Raw genomic sequence first — 16,286 nt, forward strand, 5'->3', positions numbered from 1 at the left:
TGAGCAGCGGTGGCTTAGTAGGTGAAAGCAAATCACGGCTTTAGTGCCATACATTTCTTAATTTCGTAAATTCTGTTGTATTGTAAAATTATTTTTCTAATATATACTGCAACAGAAAAAACGAGAAACTATTTTATCTGAAAACAAAAAACTATAATATCAACTACTATTTTTTACTTATTTAATATTTCAGAATTATTTTAATACTGTGTTGTCCGCACGTAGAAAATTAGTTGTCAGTATTTGCCAACCATCGATACACGTACGCTAATTTTATCGGTGAGTAAAATTGTCTTGTTTTTACTAGTGACATATGTTTGAATTTTTATTTTTTACGTTTTTATTTTTCTCGTTCAAATTAGTTATTTTATAGAATTGTATTTAGAAATACATTATACATAATTACGTATATTCTTTTGTATCGTAAATTATTTTTTCAAAGTAGATATTGAGAGAGAAAGTGCGAAAATATTTTTCTCTTCCTAAAAATAAACGTTTTCGACAACTATAAATCAACAATAAAACGTCTTTGACTCTTTATATCACTCCAAACCAGTTTCTTATTCTACGTAGTCGATATGTAGAAAATTTCATGCCGGTATTTGCTATACAGCGGTAGATATACGCGAATTTTAAAATACATGTATTTCCACTGAAAACGGCCTGGCACTTTACAGTAGTAGAGTGGAGGCGGAGCTCTGGCCTCTTCCAGCTGATGGGGAGCGGCCGACCAGATCGGCTCTTGGCTCCAAGAGGGTTAAATTCATCAACAGTGTAGTATCCTCGACTCTTTTAGATACCGTATTAACATAAAATAATTTATTAATACTATTGCTCATTAATGTTAGCATACATGTTCGCTCTTCATATCCACATCTGAAACATAAGACAATCCATAGCAATAGCATTGTCATAATTGGAATTCATAAAAAATCCTGCGATTTCTGGAGGATAAAACATTCAAATATGGCCGTCTCCAATGTATTGAATCATTGTCTTCTGTTATTTTATATAGTGTCTTAGGTGATGAAATGATCAACATACTACATCCCCCTCGCATAAATAAAAGCCATTAAATAGACACCATTTTTCCCTTTGCAAAAATCAAATGGTCTTATATATGTGTCCCAGTCAGGGCCATCCATCAACGGCTGCTAATTTCAGATGATAACTAGCCATCAGACATAGCCTGTATGGTTGCTATGATTATACTTCTGTCACACATTTTGTCCTGGCACAATACAAAAGTTTTTGGATTACCCCCAGCCAAAAGACATTTTAATGTCAAAAAAATTATGTTTAACCATTCATATTTCCTCAATGAGCCATTTAACTTTCTTCCTGGCCCTCTGATGTTGTTCAGTAGTAATAGTAGTGGTGGTGGTGGTGGTGGTGGTGGTAGTAGTAGTAGTAGTAGTAGTAGTAGTAGTAATAGTCGTAGTAATAGTAGTAGTAGTATTAGTCGTAGTAATAGTAGTAGTAGGTTGCACCTCCACAGAAACAGAGGCAGGCATGGTGGTGGTGGCCCGAGAGGGCAGAGTATCCATGGCAGTCGAAGAAAGCTCTCCGACCATTGACCTAAGCACTGTCGCATCATCATTAAGAGCAGGATGAGAAAAAAGTTCATCAGTTGTGTCCGGTATCGCTGAAGTTGACATCGGGTCTGTTGGGACCATATTGACATGGAGCAGCCATCATAGTCCATCAGAGGAAAGAAGATAAGTCATTTTGGAACTATTTATCATCCTCTGAAGTTTCAGCCATGTCAGATAGTGCAGATTGCAACTGATCATGATGTCAAATCCAAAACCTCTGAAGTTGTGGAACAAAAACTTAGGACCATCTGGGACCCAAAACCTCAGTAATGGTTGTCCTTATCTATTTGCTTTCATTTCTTTAGTAATTTCTTGCCCATACTTTGCCATTACCCGAAAATTCCTTTGATTACGACTGAGTTTCACCATAAGAAACAACTTGTTTCTGTTGTTTGTCCTCTGAACTTTGTTCATCATTGGGAAGGTCAGAGTAAATATAGTCTATTTCTCAAAGTGCATACCATAAGAGCATGTGCTGGTAACACTCCTGTTGTCACATGGGGAGTATGTAGTAAAAACCTTTGAAGACACAATTCCAATTTCTCCACTGGAATATTATGCAATGCAGCTCGTAAAGCTCCTTTCATCCTCTTCACAGAATTTTCAGCCACACCATTAGTTTTTGGGGAGAATAATATGCCACTTGAATATTACCCTACTCATTAAAAAAAAAAAAAAATCAGTTCCTTCAAATGCAGAGTAACTGTCAGCTACTAGGTCTTCTGGTAGACCAAATAAATCTGGCAAATTCTTGATGCAGCAAAGCTGTCACTGATTTGGTCTGGAATACATCTAACCACTTTGAATGACTGCGTATGTCCAAGGGATGTGAATTCTTTGCTATGGTCATTGTGGTCATTCCCATGGCACAAGGGAACACTTACGAGGGTTATCATAATTGGCTTGCATGAACCCCCCTCTCCCCCATGACACTACAGCCCTTGAAGGGCCTTGGCCTACAAAGCAGCTCCTGCTCAGTCCGAAGGCCCGCAGATTGCGAGGTGTCATATGGTCAGCACGGTGAATCCTCTCAGCCATTATTCTTGATTTTCAAGACCGGGGCCACTATATCACCGTCAGATAGCTCCTCAATTCTTATCACGTAGGCTCAGTGGATCTCAAACAAGCCCTCAGGTCCAGGTAAAAAAACCTGACCTGGCCGAGAAGTGAACCCAGGGCCTCCGGGTAAGAGGCACACATGCTACCCCTATATGAATCACAATTTTTTACAAGTCTCTCAGTTGTGCAATCTAACATTGGCCTCCATACATATAAGTGAGCTACAGCTTTGGGCTTACAAATTCTTGAGTGGGAAGCATGAATACCTTTTAAAACTTTATTTCTTAAGTGAAAGATATCACAACCTTACACCCCCAAAATAATATTTCATTATCACCATGCACCTCATCTTATCTTGTAAAATATGGTAACAAGTCATCATCGGATTTTATAGGCCACCCTATCTTAAGGTAACGTTCAACATCATAATTGTAATTTGATATGTACAAAGCCCAATGCTGTAACCTGTTAGCAGCACACACCGGAATACCATTTTTAGGTCCAAAAATTGCAGGTAATGGATGGTTGTCATTCTAATTAATTTTTCTAACAGCAAAGATTAATGCAACCGCCACTTTATGGAGTTGGAAGTACCTCTCCTCTGCTTCAGTCAGGGTATGGCTAGGAAAAGATTTTTCAATTCAATTTTAGCAGTTTCATTGTAAAATGCTGTAACTGAAACCTGAGGTCCAAATATGTGAACCACACATCCCTCTTACATGTGCCATGGTAAAATCCGAAAAGGGTACTAGGTTGTTTTCTGGTATCCCAAAGATCAAGAAAATATCAGTAGCACAATTTTGTCTCAACTTTTCATATCCCAGGACTGAAGAGGTTGCTTACCTCTTTTACATCACTCTAAAATCTGTACATATCCAAAGATGGTAGGGAAGAAGAGGACCATTAAAGGCAAGGTAATGGTCATGGGCTAAATTAAGGCGTAGCCTTAGCATATGGCCGTTGTAAAGGTGAGAAACAAACGAAACCCTCTTCAGGACTACTGACAGTGGGATTGAAACCCACCCTCTCCCAAAGGCAAGCTTGCAGCTACACAACCTGTACCATGAAGTCAACTTAGCTCACATACTCAGTTCTCTTTCTTGCTGAAAACTTGTCTAAAGAGACAAAGTTGGTATTTTAACAACAGATGACTATTTATATTTGTGAAACCATTTGACAACCAATATTCACTTCCATGTATAGTTTCATTATTACAGGGGATATGAATACTTCTAACATCTGATGAATATTATGTATGAGAGTTGCCAAAATTGAGACTTTCTGGAGCAAGAAAAAAAAAAAAAGGCAACATTGCCCATGCACCAGTAGATGACTACATATGATGAGAAGAAAGAGTCTCAGAAGGTCTCTGAGACACTTTTTAGCAGTGGGGCAATCTACAAAGGAGAGCATGCTGATTTCATACCTGGTGCTGACACATACCCTCTGGATGGAGGACATGGTTTTTCCTTGATAGAATGAATTTTCAATGGTGGAGGAATCTCCTACAGTGAGAGCATGCTGACATTGTAGTAGATGCTCCATCTGGCACTGACGCATATGCTCTGCCCAAAGGACATGGTTTCTCCTTAACAGAATGAATTTTTGATATGAGGCAGGGGGGAAATCTCCTACAAGGAGAGCACACTGACTTCATAGTAGATGCTCCAGCTGGCAGTGACAAATACACTCTGGATGGAGGGCATGATTTCTCCTTGATAGGATGGGTGAGACAGCATTTAGGAGGAGCTCCTTCCTTCCCCACTCTTTTCTCTAGTGTAGATGGGCTGCAAGGGATACTCCAAGTGCTGGTCGATGAAGCAATCTCTGCTGACTTAAAAGTAGCTTTTATTGACCTCAAGAGGACAAATTGGGGCAAATATTCATATAGAAAGATGCATTATGAATTGGAATAACTTACCAAGGGAGATGTTCAATGAATTCCAAATTCTTTGCAATTATTTGAGAAGAGACCAGGTAAACAACAGATAGAGAATCTGCCACCAGGGCTACTGCTCTGAATGCAAATCAGTGGTGATTGATCAATTGACTGAAGGGGAGCAGAGAGAGACTTGGTATTCCTCCCTAGTTGGTATTCCTCCTTAGTTGCCTTCGCCGACACAGGCTTCTTTATGCCCAAAGGTGGAGTAGACCTCACCTTAAGGCTTTTACTTTTTGCAGCATTGCTCGCTGGAGACACTACTGCTTTGGACACAGTGATCTTTGGTGGTATAGTTGGAAGAAACAATTAACTTGATAAACTCTGTGATATAATGCTGAGGTTAGTATCTTTGCGGTTACATTCAAGGAATAAAATTTATGGCACATTTTCTGGTATGAAATACCACCCAGGGTTGTAATCTCCTGAGTTTTCTTCTCATTGAGACAGACAGAACATTTCTTATTCTGAGGAGAATGAAGACCAGGTTAATTAGTGCACATGTTTGGAGGTGTGTACTGCTCCATGCCATGAGCAGATTAGTTCAAACAACAAAATAACCTGTGTCCAAACCTTTGGCGGTTATAACACTGCATTGGAGGTGCAACGATAGGTCACTACTTTGACTTTCTCTGGTAACACTCATAGCTTAAAAAAGACTATGAAAGCACCAGTGGCATCTTCATCCTTGACTTAGCATATACTGTGCCTGATGTGTGTCACGTCATGGTTCTTCAGGTCTTCCATTGGTTCATCAGCAGCGTTCAACATCAGGTTGTTGTGGAATATCAATCTGCTAACCTAACAGAGAGATTTATGCTCTTACAGTTTGGCAGGAAGTTCACCAAAGTGGCTGCATCTGAGAAACCAATTAGCCTGGCCTGTGGTGCATGTCTTGAACAACAAACTAGCTTTGGGTATCTTTTTAAGATTGTCGTGTTTGCTGTGGACAACTTCTATGTGGCTACTAAACAAAATAGACTTCACCAGTTTAAGTCATTGGTTCTAGTAGCAACTACAAATCTAGGGAAGCTGGATTCCAACTTTTCATGCTGCACTTGTTCCCAGGGGTTTGACCCCCACATAGAATCAAATGTTAAAGACTTGGGTGGTGAACGACTCTGAACAGGCTAAATACATATCTCCAAGACTGAAAATAGTATCCTCCTTGTATGCCACCAATTCCAACCATGAGCTGTCTCTGTAGCTGCCAGGCAGCCAAGGCAGTACCTGCCTAGCTTGGAAGGTATTGCCCAGCTTTCAATGTTAAGAGGAGTTCCAGCTCAGGTACTCGGCTGTGTGGGTAGTTGTATTTTCAAGGAGATAGTACTGCCTGGGTACATGGTGCTCTCACCCAATGGGATGGGGATACTGTCTGGGATTTTTGACATTGTCATACAAGCAAGAAGTCCTTCCCTAGGAAGCATGCATTAAATTTAGATTCTGTCAAACCTTCAAGAGGGGGCCAAAGGCCAAGTGACCCTTTCAGTTGCCTTCTTCAAGAGACAGGATTAGTCTGCCTATGGGTGAATGTATGTATTCTCACCCTCCCACTCCAAATCATTACACTGGGGCAACATGTTTATTTATTTATTTACTTTTTTTTTTTGCTATTTGCTTTATGTCGCATCGATACAGATAGGTCTTATGGTGATGACAGGATAGGAAAGGCCTAGGAATTGGAAGGAAGCAACCGTGGCCTTAATTAAGGTACAGGCCCAGTATTTCCCTGGTGTGAAAATGGGAAACCACGGAAAACCATCTTCAGGGCTGCCGACAGTGGGATTCAAACCCACTATCTCCCGGATGCAAGCTCACAGCAGCATGCTCCTAACCGCATGGTCAACTCACTCGGTACACCCTCTTTAAACAAGTATTCTGACAACACTGAAGAAACCTGTCATCTTACAGAGATTGACTTAAATACTGCTGTAAGGACAGAATTTTTCAAAAGTAACCAACAATCTAGTTAATTTCTTTCTGTTCTTGAATTATTTGCTCTATGCTATATTTCTTGAAATGAAAGCTTGTTTACTTGTTGTTCCCTTGTGTTGAGTTTCACTGACAGTGAGGTGGTGAGTGAGTCTGGATGGTCTCTCAATTAAACTTTACACTTAAATAAGAATTTTAAAAAAGAAACAACAACAACTTTCAAACAGTGAGGAAGAAACATGTTATTTCAAAATATGGACTTTCCTCAGCACATTTGTAGACAGAGTATACAAACGCTTTGAATGGACTAACACATTTCTATCTTCTAGGTAAGTGTATATGACTGTAATCCCTATATTCTACTCTTATACATTGTGATTTGTGAATCAGTTTAGAAATGTCTTGTTGTTCGTGAACTTACATACATGTCACGTACATATATAGCACATAGATAATTGTCCATAGTCAGACTCACTTTGTCAATAGTCCATTCTCGATCCTATTGCCAAGATTATCAAAAGAAAGCAGAAAAACATTTATATTACAGTAAATTGTACTAACCAATAAAATAAAATGATAATCAATATTACTAAATTTACATTTTGTCTTATCTAAACATTCAAATGAGTAATGAAATTTAAGTGAATTTTGAAGAACTCATTGGGAATTGTCCCTAAAAAGAGATGAGCTACGTCTGCCATGTGTGTACCATGTGAAAGGTGCCATCTGTGAACAGTGCAGTCTTTTATAATTATGGAAGCTAGAGTAGGGTGACCAGATTTTCAGGCACAGAAAGCAGGACCTAGTCCTGAAAGTGATCAAATGAGATACGAACTTAAATTTTTTCATTTGCGTTATCGTTATTAATGAAGTAATAAATACAGTACATGACAAAAGAAATAATGTAGACAGGGATATTAATGGGAAATAATGTAATCTTGTTATGAAGGACTTTCCCTTCTATAATAAACTGTAGAAGGTAATAAGTATTTACATTTCTGATAGATACGTTACAGATATGCAGTCTTTCTCCTTTTAACTGTAACTGAGCATACATTTCAGGACTTCAGAAATCATTCTTAGTGCCCATCCCTCAACACCATACATAAGTAAAAAATATTTTACAGATCTTACCCTAAGATTGATGCCCAGGTCTGTACATGTAAGGAATTTCATGAAAGCACTAAGGACATTCCTATACAGCATTTCATCTCCATATCTGATGAAGGTCAGTCATCCAAATAAACTTACTCTTTCTACTATGGTCCCTCAGAGGAGGAAACGCCTCTGAAACCCATCCAGGTAGTGTCTGCACTCCAGGTTAGGGGCAGCTACAAGAGCATCTGTTCTCCACACTAGAAACGGCCTTTTAGATCCCATCACTCCTTCTTTATTCTTCACAAATCCTGTATTCACCTTTTCTTACCTACAGTTACTTATAATTTCAAATAATAATTTTTTTTCCAACTTTTCTTCAGTAACTAAATTTTTGCAAACTCTTTTTGCTTCCATGTATTTGGCTCTACTCTCTTCAGTCTTTTGTAGACTCCTGCATCTGTCATCAGTACTTATCTGCAGCTCAGAGAAGCAATGATTACTGATGGCGTTATAATCTCTGACAGCACTAGCATGAGGATCATTCACTACTTCAAGTTTGTGGTGGATGTTTACTTGCTGGAGATACGCTACCCACGCTCCACGAAGTATAGACAACCTTTATATTTATTGCTTGTGTACAATATACTGTTAGGTATGTTACTTGGTAGCTGAAAAATTTTCTTCTTTTCCTTTACTTTATCTTCCACCCTATCATTCCAGCATTCTGTTTCTTTCTCTCTTTTCCCCTTCCTAATGTCCTGCATGAAGGCCATACTGAGAAAATAAATATCAAATGTGGAGTGATGCAAGGAGATCCAGTATCACCTTTTTTATTCAACTGGGGTATTAAACACAACTGGGGTATTAACCACATACTTAATGATATCACTGAAGAAAAAGCTGGTGAAGCTTATGGTTTAAAACTAACCCCTGATACAGATCCAATAACTGCATTATGTTTTGCTGATGATATAGCAATTGTCGGAAATGACAAAGAAGCAGCCTTGATCTTGTTCACAAGCACTATCAATATGCTGCAAGAGGTAGGCCTAGAAATCAATACTAGAAATCTAGAGCTATTATCATCCAAAATGGAAAATGAATCTGTAATACAATTCCAACAATCTGTGGCAGTAACACAAGTATCTGCGGTGATGATGAAGTTAAATATCTGGTTGTGTCCTTCAATGTGACTCTGATATTCAATGAAAACCAAACTTTAGAACAATTAAGAAGTAATTTAGACAAGCTTGTTACCTCCCATTTGCTATAATCTATAGAGAAAATTCCCAAGAAATGTTCAATAAAAGCAAACAATCTAATCAACAGTGTGTGAAGGAAATTCTTCTGCTACCAAGTAACATACCTAACAGTATGCTGTACACAAGCAATAAATATAAAGGTTGCCTATACTTTGTGCAATGTGGGAAGCATATCTCCAACAATTAAACATCCTCCGCAATCTTGAAGTAGTGAATGATCCTCATATTAGTGCTGTCAGAGATTATAATGCCATCAGTTATCATTGCTTCTCTGAGCTGCAGATAAGTACTGATGACAGATGCAAGAGTGTTAAGAAGATCCGAGAAATTCTACGAGTGAAGGAATTTCATCTTGGAGTAACTACCCACACAAAGGGAGAGGAGTTCCATTATTTGCCGAACTACCATCTGCCAATTCATGGGTGATGAAATGCAATGGGCTATCACCCTCAGAACAGAGAGCCATGCTAAAAATGATGGCAATGGTCACCCCAGTGCGCAGACGCGCAGGTCGCCTACGGGCGTTCAATCAAAGGATCTGCACCTGGTGAGCCAAACTTGTCCTCGGACACTCCTGGCACTAAAAGCCATACGCCATTTCATTTCAGTCTACGTGAACATTCTACGAGCACAGGCCACTGCAGGCACTGCAGTGAATATGAAACCCTACCCCATGTGCTTGGGAGCTGCCCTCAGGGAGAGTTACTTTGCATTAGGCTTCATAACACCATGAGATATTTATTAGTGAGTTGTCTCAAAGAAAAAAGCCTTAAGGTTCATGAAGAAGTCCACACTGTAGCAGAAGGTGGAAGTAACCGTTGTACTGATATAATTGCCCTCAATCGGAGACTAGACAAAGCAGAAATCATTGGCCCTACAATAAGGTGTGAAGACTCTGTTTACCAGCCAGATGTTGTAGATAAAGAAAAAAAGGATATATATGCACCAAAGATACCCTACTTCCAGAGAGCCTACAGCATTAAGAACATAAGAGTAAGAGGACTGCTTCTGGGTGCTAGAGGAACCATCCCCAGGAATTTTGTTGAATGGTGGCAATCATACAAACTGGGCAGAAATATTTAAGACAAAATTGTTACCACAATTATAAAATTCTCAGTGGCAATAATGCAGAAAAATTTGTATGGAAAACATAGTATTTAATTTCCTCCTGACAGCATAAAATATAACGTTCATTTTCTTTAGTACATTGATATTTCTTTTCAAAGCCTACAATTCAATTATGTTTTCAAAGAATGAATGAGCTATTCTGTGTCCTTTGGCAAACATGTATTGGTGTCAGAATGAATAAATAAAAAATACATTTTTATTTACGAAGAATAAATTATAGCAAAATTCACCAATGACCAGTAAGTTTTATTCTTCATGAGAACAGTACAAGCACGAAGCAAGCACAAGAATGAACAGAAATGTTCAAGGAACTTGGGTGGGAAGCTTTAAGTAAGAAAAGGGAGAAAACTAGACTTATAGGATTATACAGAGTCTATACAGGACAGGAAGCACAGGGAAAATCCGTGAGAGGCTACAGTTGGAAAAAATTATATCAGCAGGGCTGAACACAAGTATAAAATTAGACAGGATTTTAGCAGAAGCAATAGGAGTAAATTTTTATTCAGTGGTAAGGGCGTGAAGAGTGGAACAGTTTACCAGGGGATGTGTTTGATCCTTTTCCAAAATCTGTACAGAAGTTCAAGAAAAAAATAAACAGAAACAGAGAAATGAAATGAAATGAAATGTTAGAGGGCAATCGACTTGTGCAGGTTATTTTATATAAAGAATTTTTATGAATAAATTAATTCTATCCCCTTGTCTATGGAGATTAAACAGCCAAAGTAGGAGACTGCCTGTAGGGATGAAGTACAGTGGGGACTTCGAGGGCCCTGGGACTGCTACGGTAGCTGTGAAGGCCCTTCAGGAACTGTGAAAAGTAGTGGCAAATGAGGCTCTGGTTAAGATGAAACAGGTTGTTATGCATGTTAGGTACCAAAATGGGTAAAAGTTAATAAATATAATATAAACCGAAATCTTATAGCAGTTGTATAGTATTATTTGAAGTGATTCTACCTGGATATACTGTATACAAGTCGATTATGCGTGTAAGTACACAAGATATTATGGGTAGAATTTTGTAAATAATATAAATTTATTAAAGATTAACTGTGTGTTTAATCAAAAAATTGTTAGTGTCAGTTGTATAGTACTGGCAATGATGTAATAGGAAAGGGCTAGGAGTGGGAAGGAAGCAGCTGTGGCCTTAATTAAGGTACAGCTCCAGCATTTGCTTGGTATGAAAATGGGAAACCACAGAAAACCATCTTCAGGGCTGCTGACAGTGGGGTTCGAACCCACTATCTCCTGGATGCAAGCGCACAGCTACGCACCGCTAACGGCATGGCCAACTCGCCCAGTTTATTTAAAATTTAGTGCTTGATAATAATGTATTTTTGTGTATCATTTACCACCGACGTAGACACCTCATTTTAAAATAAAGTGATTTTAATTTGATTTGGAACAGAACCACATTAACAGAGGTAACAAACATACAAACAAGTTACTATGGTGAGGAGAAATGTATAGGGATATAGCCACTTGAAACATTCAAGCATACTTAAAGCTTTCTTCAGCTTGTCCCAGTTTTTTCTAGGGTCACTGGAGCCTCACAAACTCATTACGGTTTTAGCTGGAGGTTTAAGAACGGATGCCCATCTCAACCCAGAATCGACCAGGATTTGAACCTCGGTCTTCTGGGTAAGAAGCCAGCAATTAAGCCACTGAAATAATCACACCCCCCCAAACATTTAGGCGTACATGCAATATAATAATTTTCTATGACAGTGTTCCCGTTCTTTTTCCTATCTATGACGCGGTATGTCACTTGTGTGTTCCTTTTCATTACTTATATTATTAACCTGTTGGGATCTTTTCTCTTAGTCTTCTACCACCTCTGTTTGATGATGATGATTTAAGGGTCCTCACATCTAGGTGATCCCCTCCCTAACATTTTCATCTTTATCTTATGTCTCTTCCCTTATTTGGCTCACTTCTTATCCTATACTTCTCACATCAAGACTGAACATTTGTCAAGATGACCCCTTAGTGAATGTTGATACCTGCCCTCCTGATAAAGTCAGGAAGCAGAAGCAAACTTGTCAAAGTCTGAGAAGAAACGGATATAGAAGAAGTAGGGTTAATGAGGAAAGAGCCAATCTACTTCATGATGGCCGTATATGAAGATGTTTGTCCTTGTCTCCTCTTTCTATTATTCCCCAACAATGCCCTATCTTTGTAAGTTCCTTCTCATGTTCCTATCATTTTATATATATGATTCTGTCAATTGTTTGTTCTTATTCATTACTTATACTTACCCTGCATGTTATCAAATTTATACCTAACAGTGTTCCATTAAAACCATTCATACAGAGATTCTGATGACAAGGAACATGAGGCTTCAAGACATGTCAATGTTTTCTGGGCTTGTAGGCATTGGTCTAGGAGCGTGTGATGTTCCCAATGTTTCACCGAAGACTGCGTCCGGCATTATCAAGGGTTCCGACTGGCTTCGATAGCAGCGAAGCTCACAGTGGAATGGAGTGGTGAAGCAATTCCACCTCGTTATATAGTGCAGGCTAGGGTGCACTGCTCGCCTATTGGTCCGCCGTGTTGGAGGGGCGGTCGCAGATTGGTTGTTCTTCGGCCACTAATTGAAGCATTATGGAGCCCAATGTACGTCAACCCGCCTTGATGGAGACAGGCAACTGATCACCCGTTGCTTTTTCTGGTTTGCCCTGGTCATCGAGTCCTCCAGAATTTAAGGCTTTCAGGACTGGAAACCAGGCTTTGTTTACCCGTACCAATTCCTCCTTATGGTTGAAGCTGTTAATGTGCTTCAGGAGTTCAATGGCTTCCCTTTGTAGCTGGGTATAATAAGATATAGTGGTTGACAGTACTTCGGTGTTGCTGTACTGTATGTCATGGCCTGCTAGCAGCGAGTGTTTAGCGACTGATGATCTTTCATCTTGTCCCAGCCAGCTATATCTGTTATGCTCCTTCAGTCAAGTGGCAATGTTGCGTTTTGTAGTGCCTATGTATACCTGGCTGCCGCTACGTGGGATCTTGTAGACACCTGCTGTGAAAAGAGAATGGCGCTTGTCGTTAGCAGGTCTGCTAATTGAATTGCAACACCACTCCATTCCACTGTGAACTTCACTGCTATCGAAGTCAGTCAGCACCCTTGATAATGCTGGACGCAGTCTTCGGTGAAGTTTTTTTTTTTGCTAGTTGTTTTGCGTCGCACCGACACAGATAGGACTTACAGCGACGATGGGACAGGAAAGGGCTAGGAGTGGGAAGGAAGCGGCCATGGCCTTAATTAAGGTACAGCCCCAGCATTTGCCTGGTGTGAAAATGGGAAACCACGGTAAACCATCTTCAGGGCTGCCGATAGTGGGATTCGAACCTACTATCTCCCGGATGCAAGCTCACAGCCGCGTGCCTCTACGCGCACGGCCAACTCGCCCGGTCGGAGAAGTATAGGGACCATCACATGCTTCTGGACCTTAGCCTACAAGCCCGTGAAACATTGTCATAATTTGAAATGCTGGCCGTGAAAGCCTCAGCTGCTATAAGAATTCAAGACTGAGTCTTTATTCCATATGTGCAGACTACAATGAAGAGTTTCCATACTATTTCATTACAAGCCTTCAAAGCCAACTACAAAAGAAAGACACCAATTGGAATTAAAAAGAATATTTACATGTCTTTAAATCTGTATGGAAAAGAGAGACTAATAGGAACTTTACAATCCACTGAAGCACTACTATCCAGCCTGCTACCAGAGTGGTCCAAGGGGATAGAGTTTGAAGATAAACTGCCATTAAAGCAATAAAGAACCATTGTATCTAAAAAGATCAAGGTATTACTTGATATTATCAAAGAAAGAATGCACTAACTGCATGATTGGAAAACAACTTTCATTCTAATAAGAGCTTAAAAAGCTATCCAAATCACACTACAAAGAAGATAACTAAAGAACAGAATAAAAAGAAAAGAAAATCTTCTGAAATATACCTGTAAATGTCTCGTGCCATTCCAAAATCTGCAATCTTTACAACCCTCCCAGGACCTTTTGTTGTAAGAAGGCAATTTCTGGCAGCAATATCCCTGTGAATAAACCGGTTATCTTCCATATACTTGCATCCTTTAGCAACATCCATTGCACAGGTAAGGAGATCTTTCATTGTAAGAGGTGATGGTCTTTCCTGGAGTAAAATAACACAAAATAAAAATTTAGTATTTGAGAGAAAAAAATAATACAGTAGTCCAAAGTATAAAACATTATTTACAAGCATATTAGAATGGTCTTTAAATTATTTCATTGGGGAACAACAAATTACATAGAAAAATTATATTCATAAAACTTGGTAAAATCATGTACTTGAAATTAACTAATTTGCTTGCACAGAAATTCAAATTAACTTATATAATCTATATATTAAAAGAATTTACTACAAACAGCTTTGGAAAATCCATCCGTCCATTCTACTGGACCAATTTGCTTCATTTGGTTGGTTTATTCTCTCTGGAATTGCCTGCCAGTGAATCATGAGAAATTGATAGGTCTCTAAGTTCAGCCAACTTTGAGTAATCATAAAATCAAATCAGTAAATGATCACTCCAATAATTGCAGGCAAAGGCAATACATTCTGTTGCTAAGCGACTAACACTTTCAAATACTGTATAATCCCGAATACCACCCACACTCTTTTCCCCAAAATATTGGTTCTAAATCTTAGGTGCGGGTCGTATTCAAGCCGTTCATTCTTGTAGCCTAAATATTTACTATGTTTACATGGAGTATTGAAATAGATTTCAATATGGTTACCGTACCTACTCACTATACCACATGAAAACGGGCATTCAGGTCTAATTGTTAGTTGTGTTCTAGAAAACAAGATCAATTTTTCTCAATACGGTTACAGTGGCATGTAAACGTAAAATGTAAGGTAATGAAATATGGTATATCAAAGAATATGGGTAAATATGCAGTAAATATGAAAGCCACTGCTGCAGATGCTCGATCGTAATTTGTTTCACAAGTGTTGCTGGCATGCTGGGTGCGCAAATAGCTGATCTCACAGGATATCGTACTTTGCGAGAGTCGAGACTGTTGGTTACTGAAGTCTCCTCGCTCACATTCGAGTTACGTACCTGTCCCGTGAAAGTGCTGTTTTTATAGTAAGCGATGGATTTGAAATGGTATCTGCGGTCATTTATTGTGCATGAGAAAGTTAAAGTTGTAAGCGAAGCTGAAGTACATGGAAATCGTGCCGTTGGTAGAAAGTACGAAAGTGATGAATCGTGTATTCGTGATTGGCGGAAGAAGAAGAAGAAGGAAAAACTTCTAAAAAGTAACAGTGATCGCAGAGCGTTCCTCGGGCGGAGTGCAGTGTTTCCGGAAATTGGAGAATGACTCCAAAAATTTGTGATAGAAAAACATGAGTTAGGATATGGTGTTTCTAGTGAAATGTGTCAACTGAAAGCACTCGAGATTTCAAAAGAACTCAAAACACAGGGTTTTACTGCAAGCCGCGGATGGATCCAAAACTTTTATTGGAGAAAGGGATTGTGCATTTGGAGATGTGCGTCTATTTTACAATGTCTCCCTAGGGCGTATGAATAAAAATTAACGGCCTTTCAGCGTCACATTATTCATTTGAATAAGCAAAATTCTTATTTACTGTCACAAATTGGGAATGCTGACCAGGCACCTGTTTATTTTGAAATGTCGTTGGAAAATACAGTGGATATGAAGGGTTCTAAAAGTGTAACTATTAGAACAGGTGGTAACGAAAAGCAACGATTGACGGTAATGTTGTGCATATTAGCGGATGGAACCAAACTCCCTCGATATGTGCTTCTGAAAAGGAAAACACTTACGAAAGGAAACATGTTCTCCGGTGTTATTGTTAGAACATATGAGTTCAGCTGGATGGACAGTACGTTAGTTGAGGACTGGGTGAAGTGCGTTTGGCAACGTCGCCCAGGAGCTTTGTTACAAAAACGAAACGTGCTTGTGTTGGACAGTTACTGAGGACATACAACTGACGCCGTAAAAGAAACGATGAGGAAAGGTAAACCAATCTTGCGATAATTCCCGGAGGACTCACTTCTATTCTACAGCTGTTGGATGTGTGCATAAACCGGCCTTTCAGAACTGCAATGAAACAGTTGTACACCGAATGGAATTCTGATGGTGAACACGCGTTAACACCAACCGGACGAGTGAAGAGGCCTGAAGTGGGACTAATATACAGCTGGATCAAGACTGCATGGGTGCACATTCCCAATGATCTAGTGTCCAAAAGCTTTAAGAAATGTGGAATT

General features: G+C 39.3%; 1 protein-coding gene across 5 annotated transcripts in view; it reads right to left on the bottom strand.

Annotated features, from left to right (window-relative positions):
• Positions 1-16,286, bottom strand: part of Alk (Anaplastic lymphoma kinase) — a 730,031-nt gene that overhangs the window by 71,286 nt on the left and 642,459 nt on the right. For all 5 annotated transcript variants that reach the window (XM_067151542.2, XM_067151544.2, XM_067151543.2 and 2 more), the window contains exon 21: positions 13,971-14,161. In XM_067151542.2, coding sequence (XP_067007643.2) covers positions 13,971-14,161 — 191 coding nt within the window. The remainder of the gene's footprint in view (positions 1-13,970; positions 14,162-16,286) is intronic.

The sequence above is a fragment of the Anabrus simplex genome, chromosome 7 (genome assembly GCF_040414725.1).
Source record: "Anabrus simplex isolate iqAnaSimp1 chromosome 7, ASM4041472v1, whole genome shotgun sequence".
In the NCBI taxonomy this organism is placed as follows: Eukaryota; Metazoa; Arthropoda; class Insecta; order Orthoptera; family Tettigoniidae; genus Anabrus; species Anabrus simplex.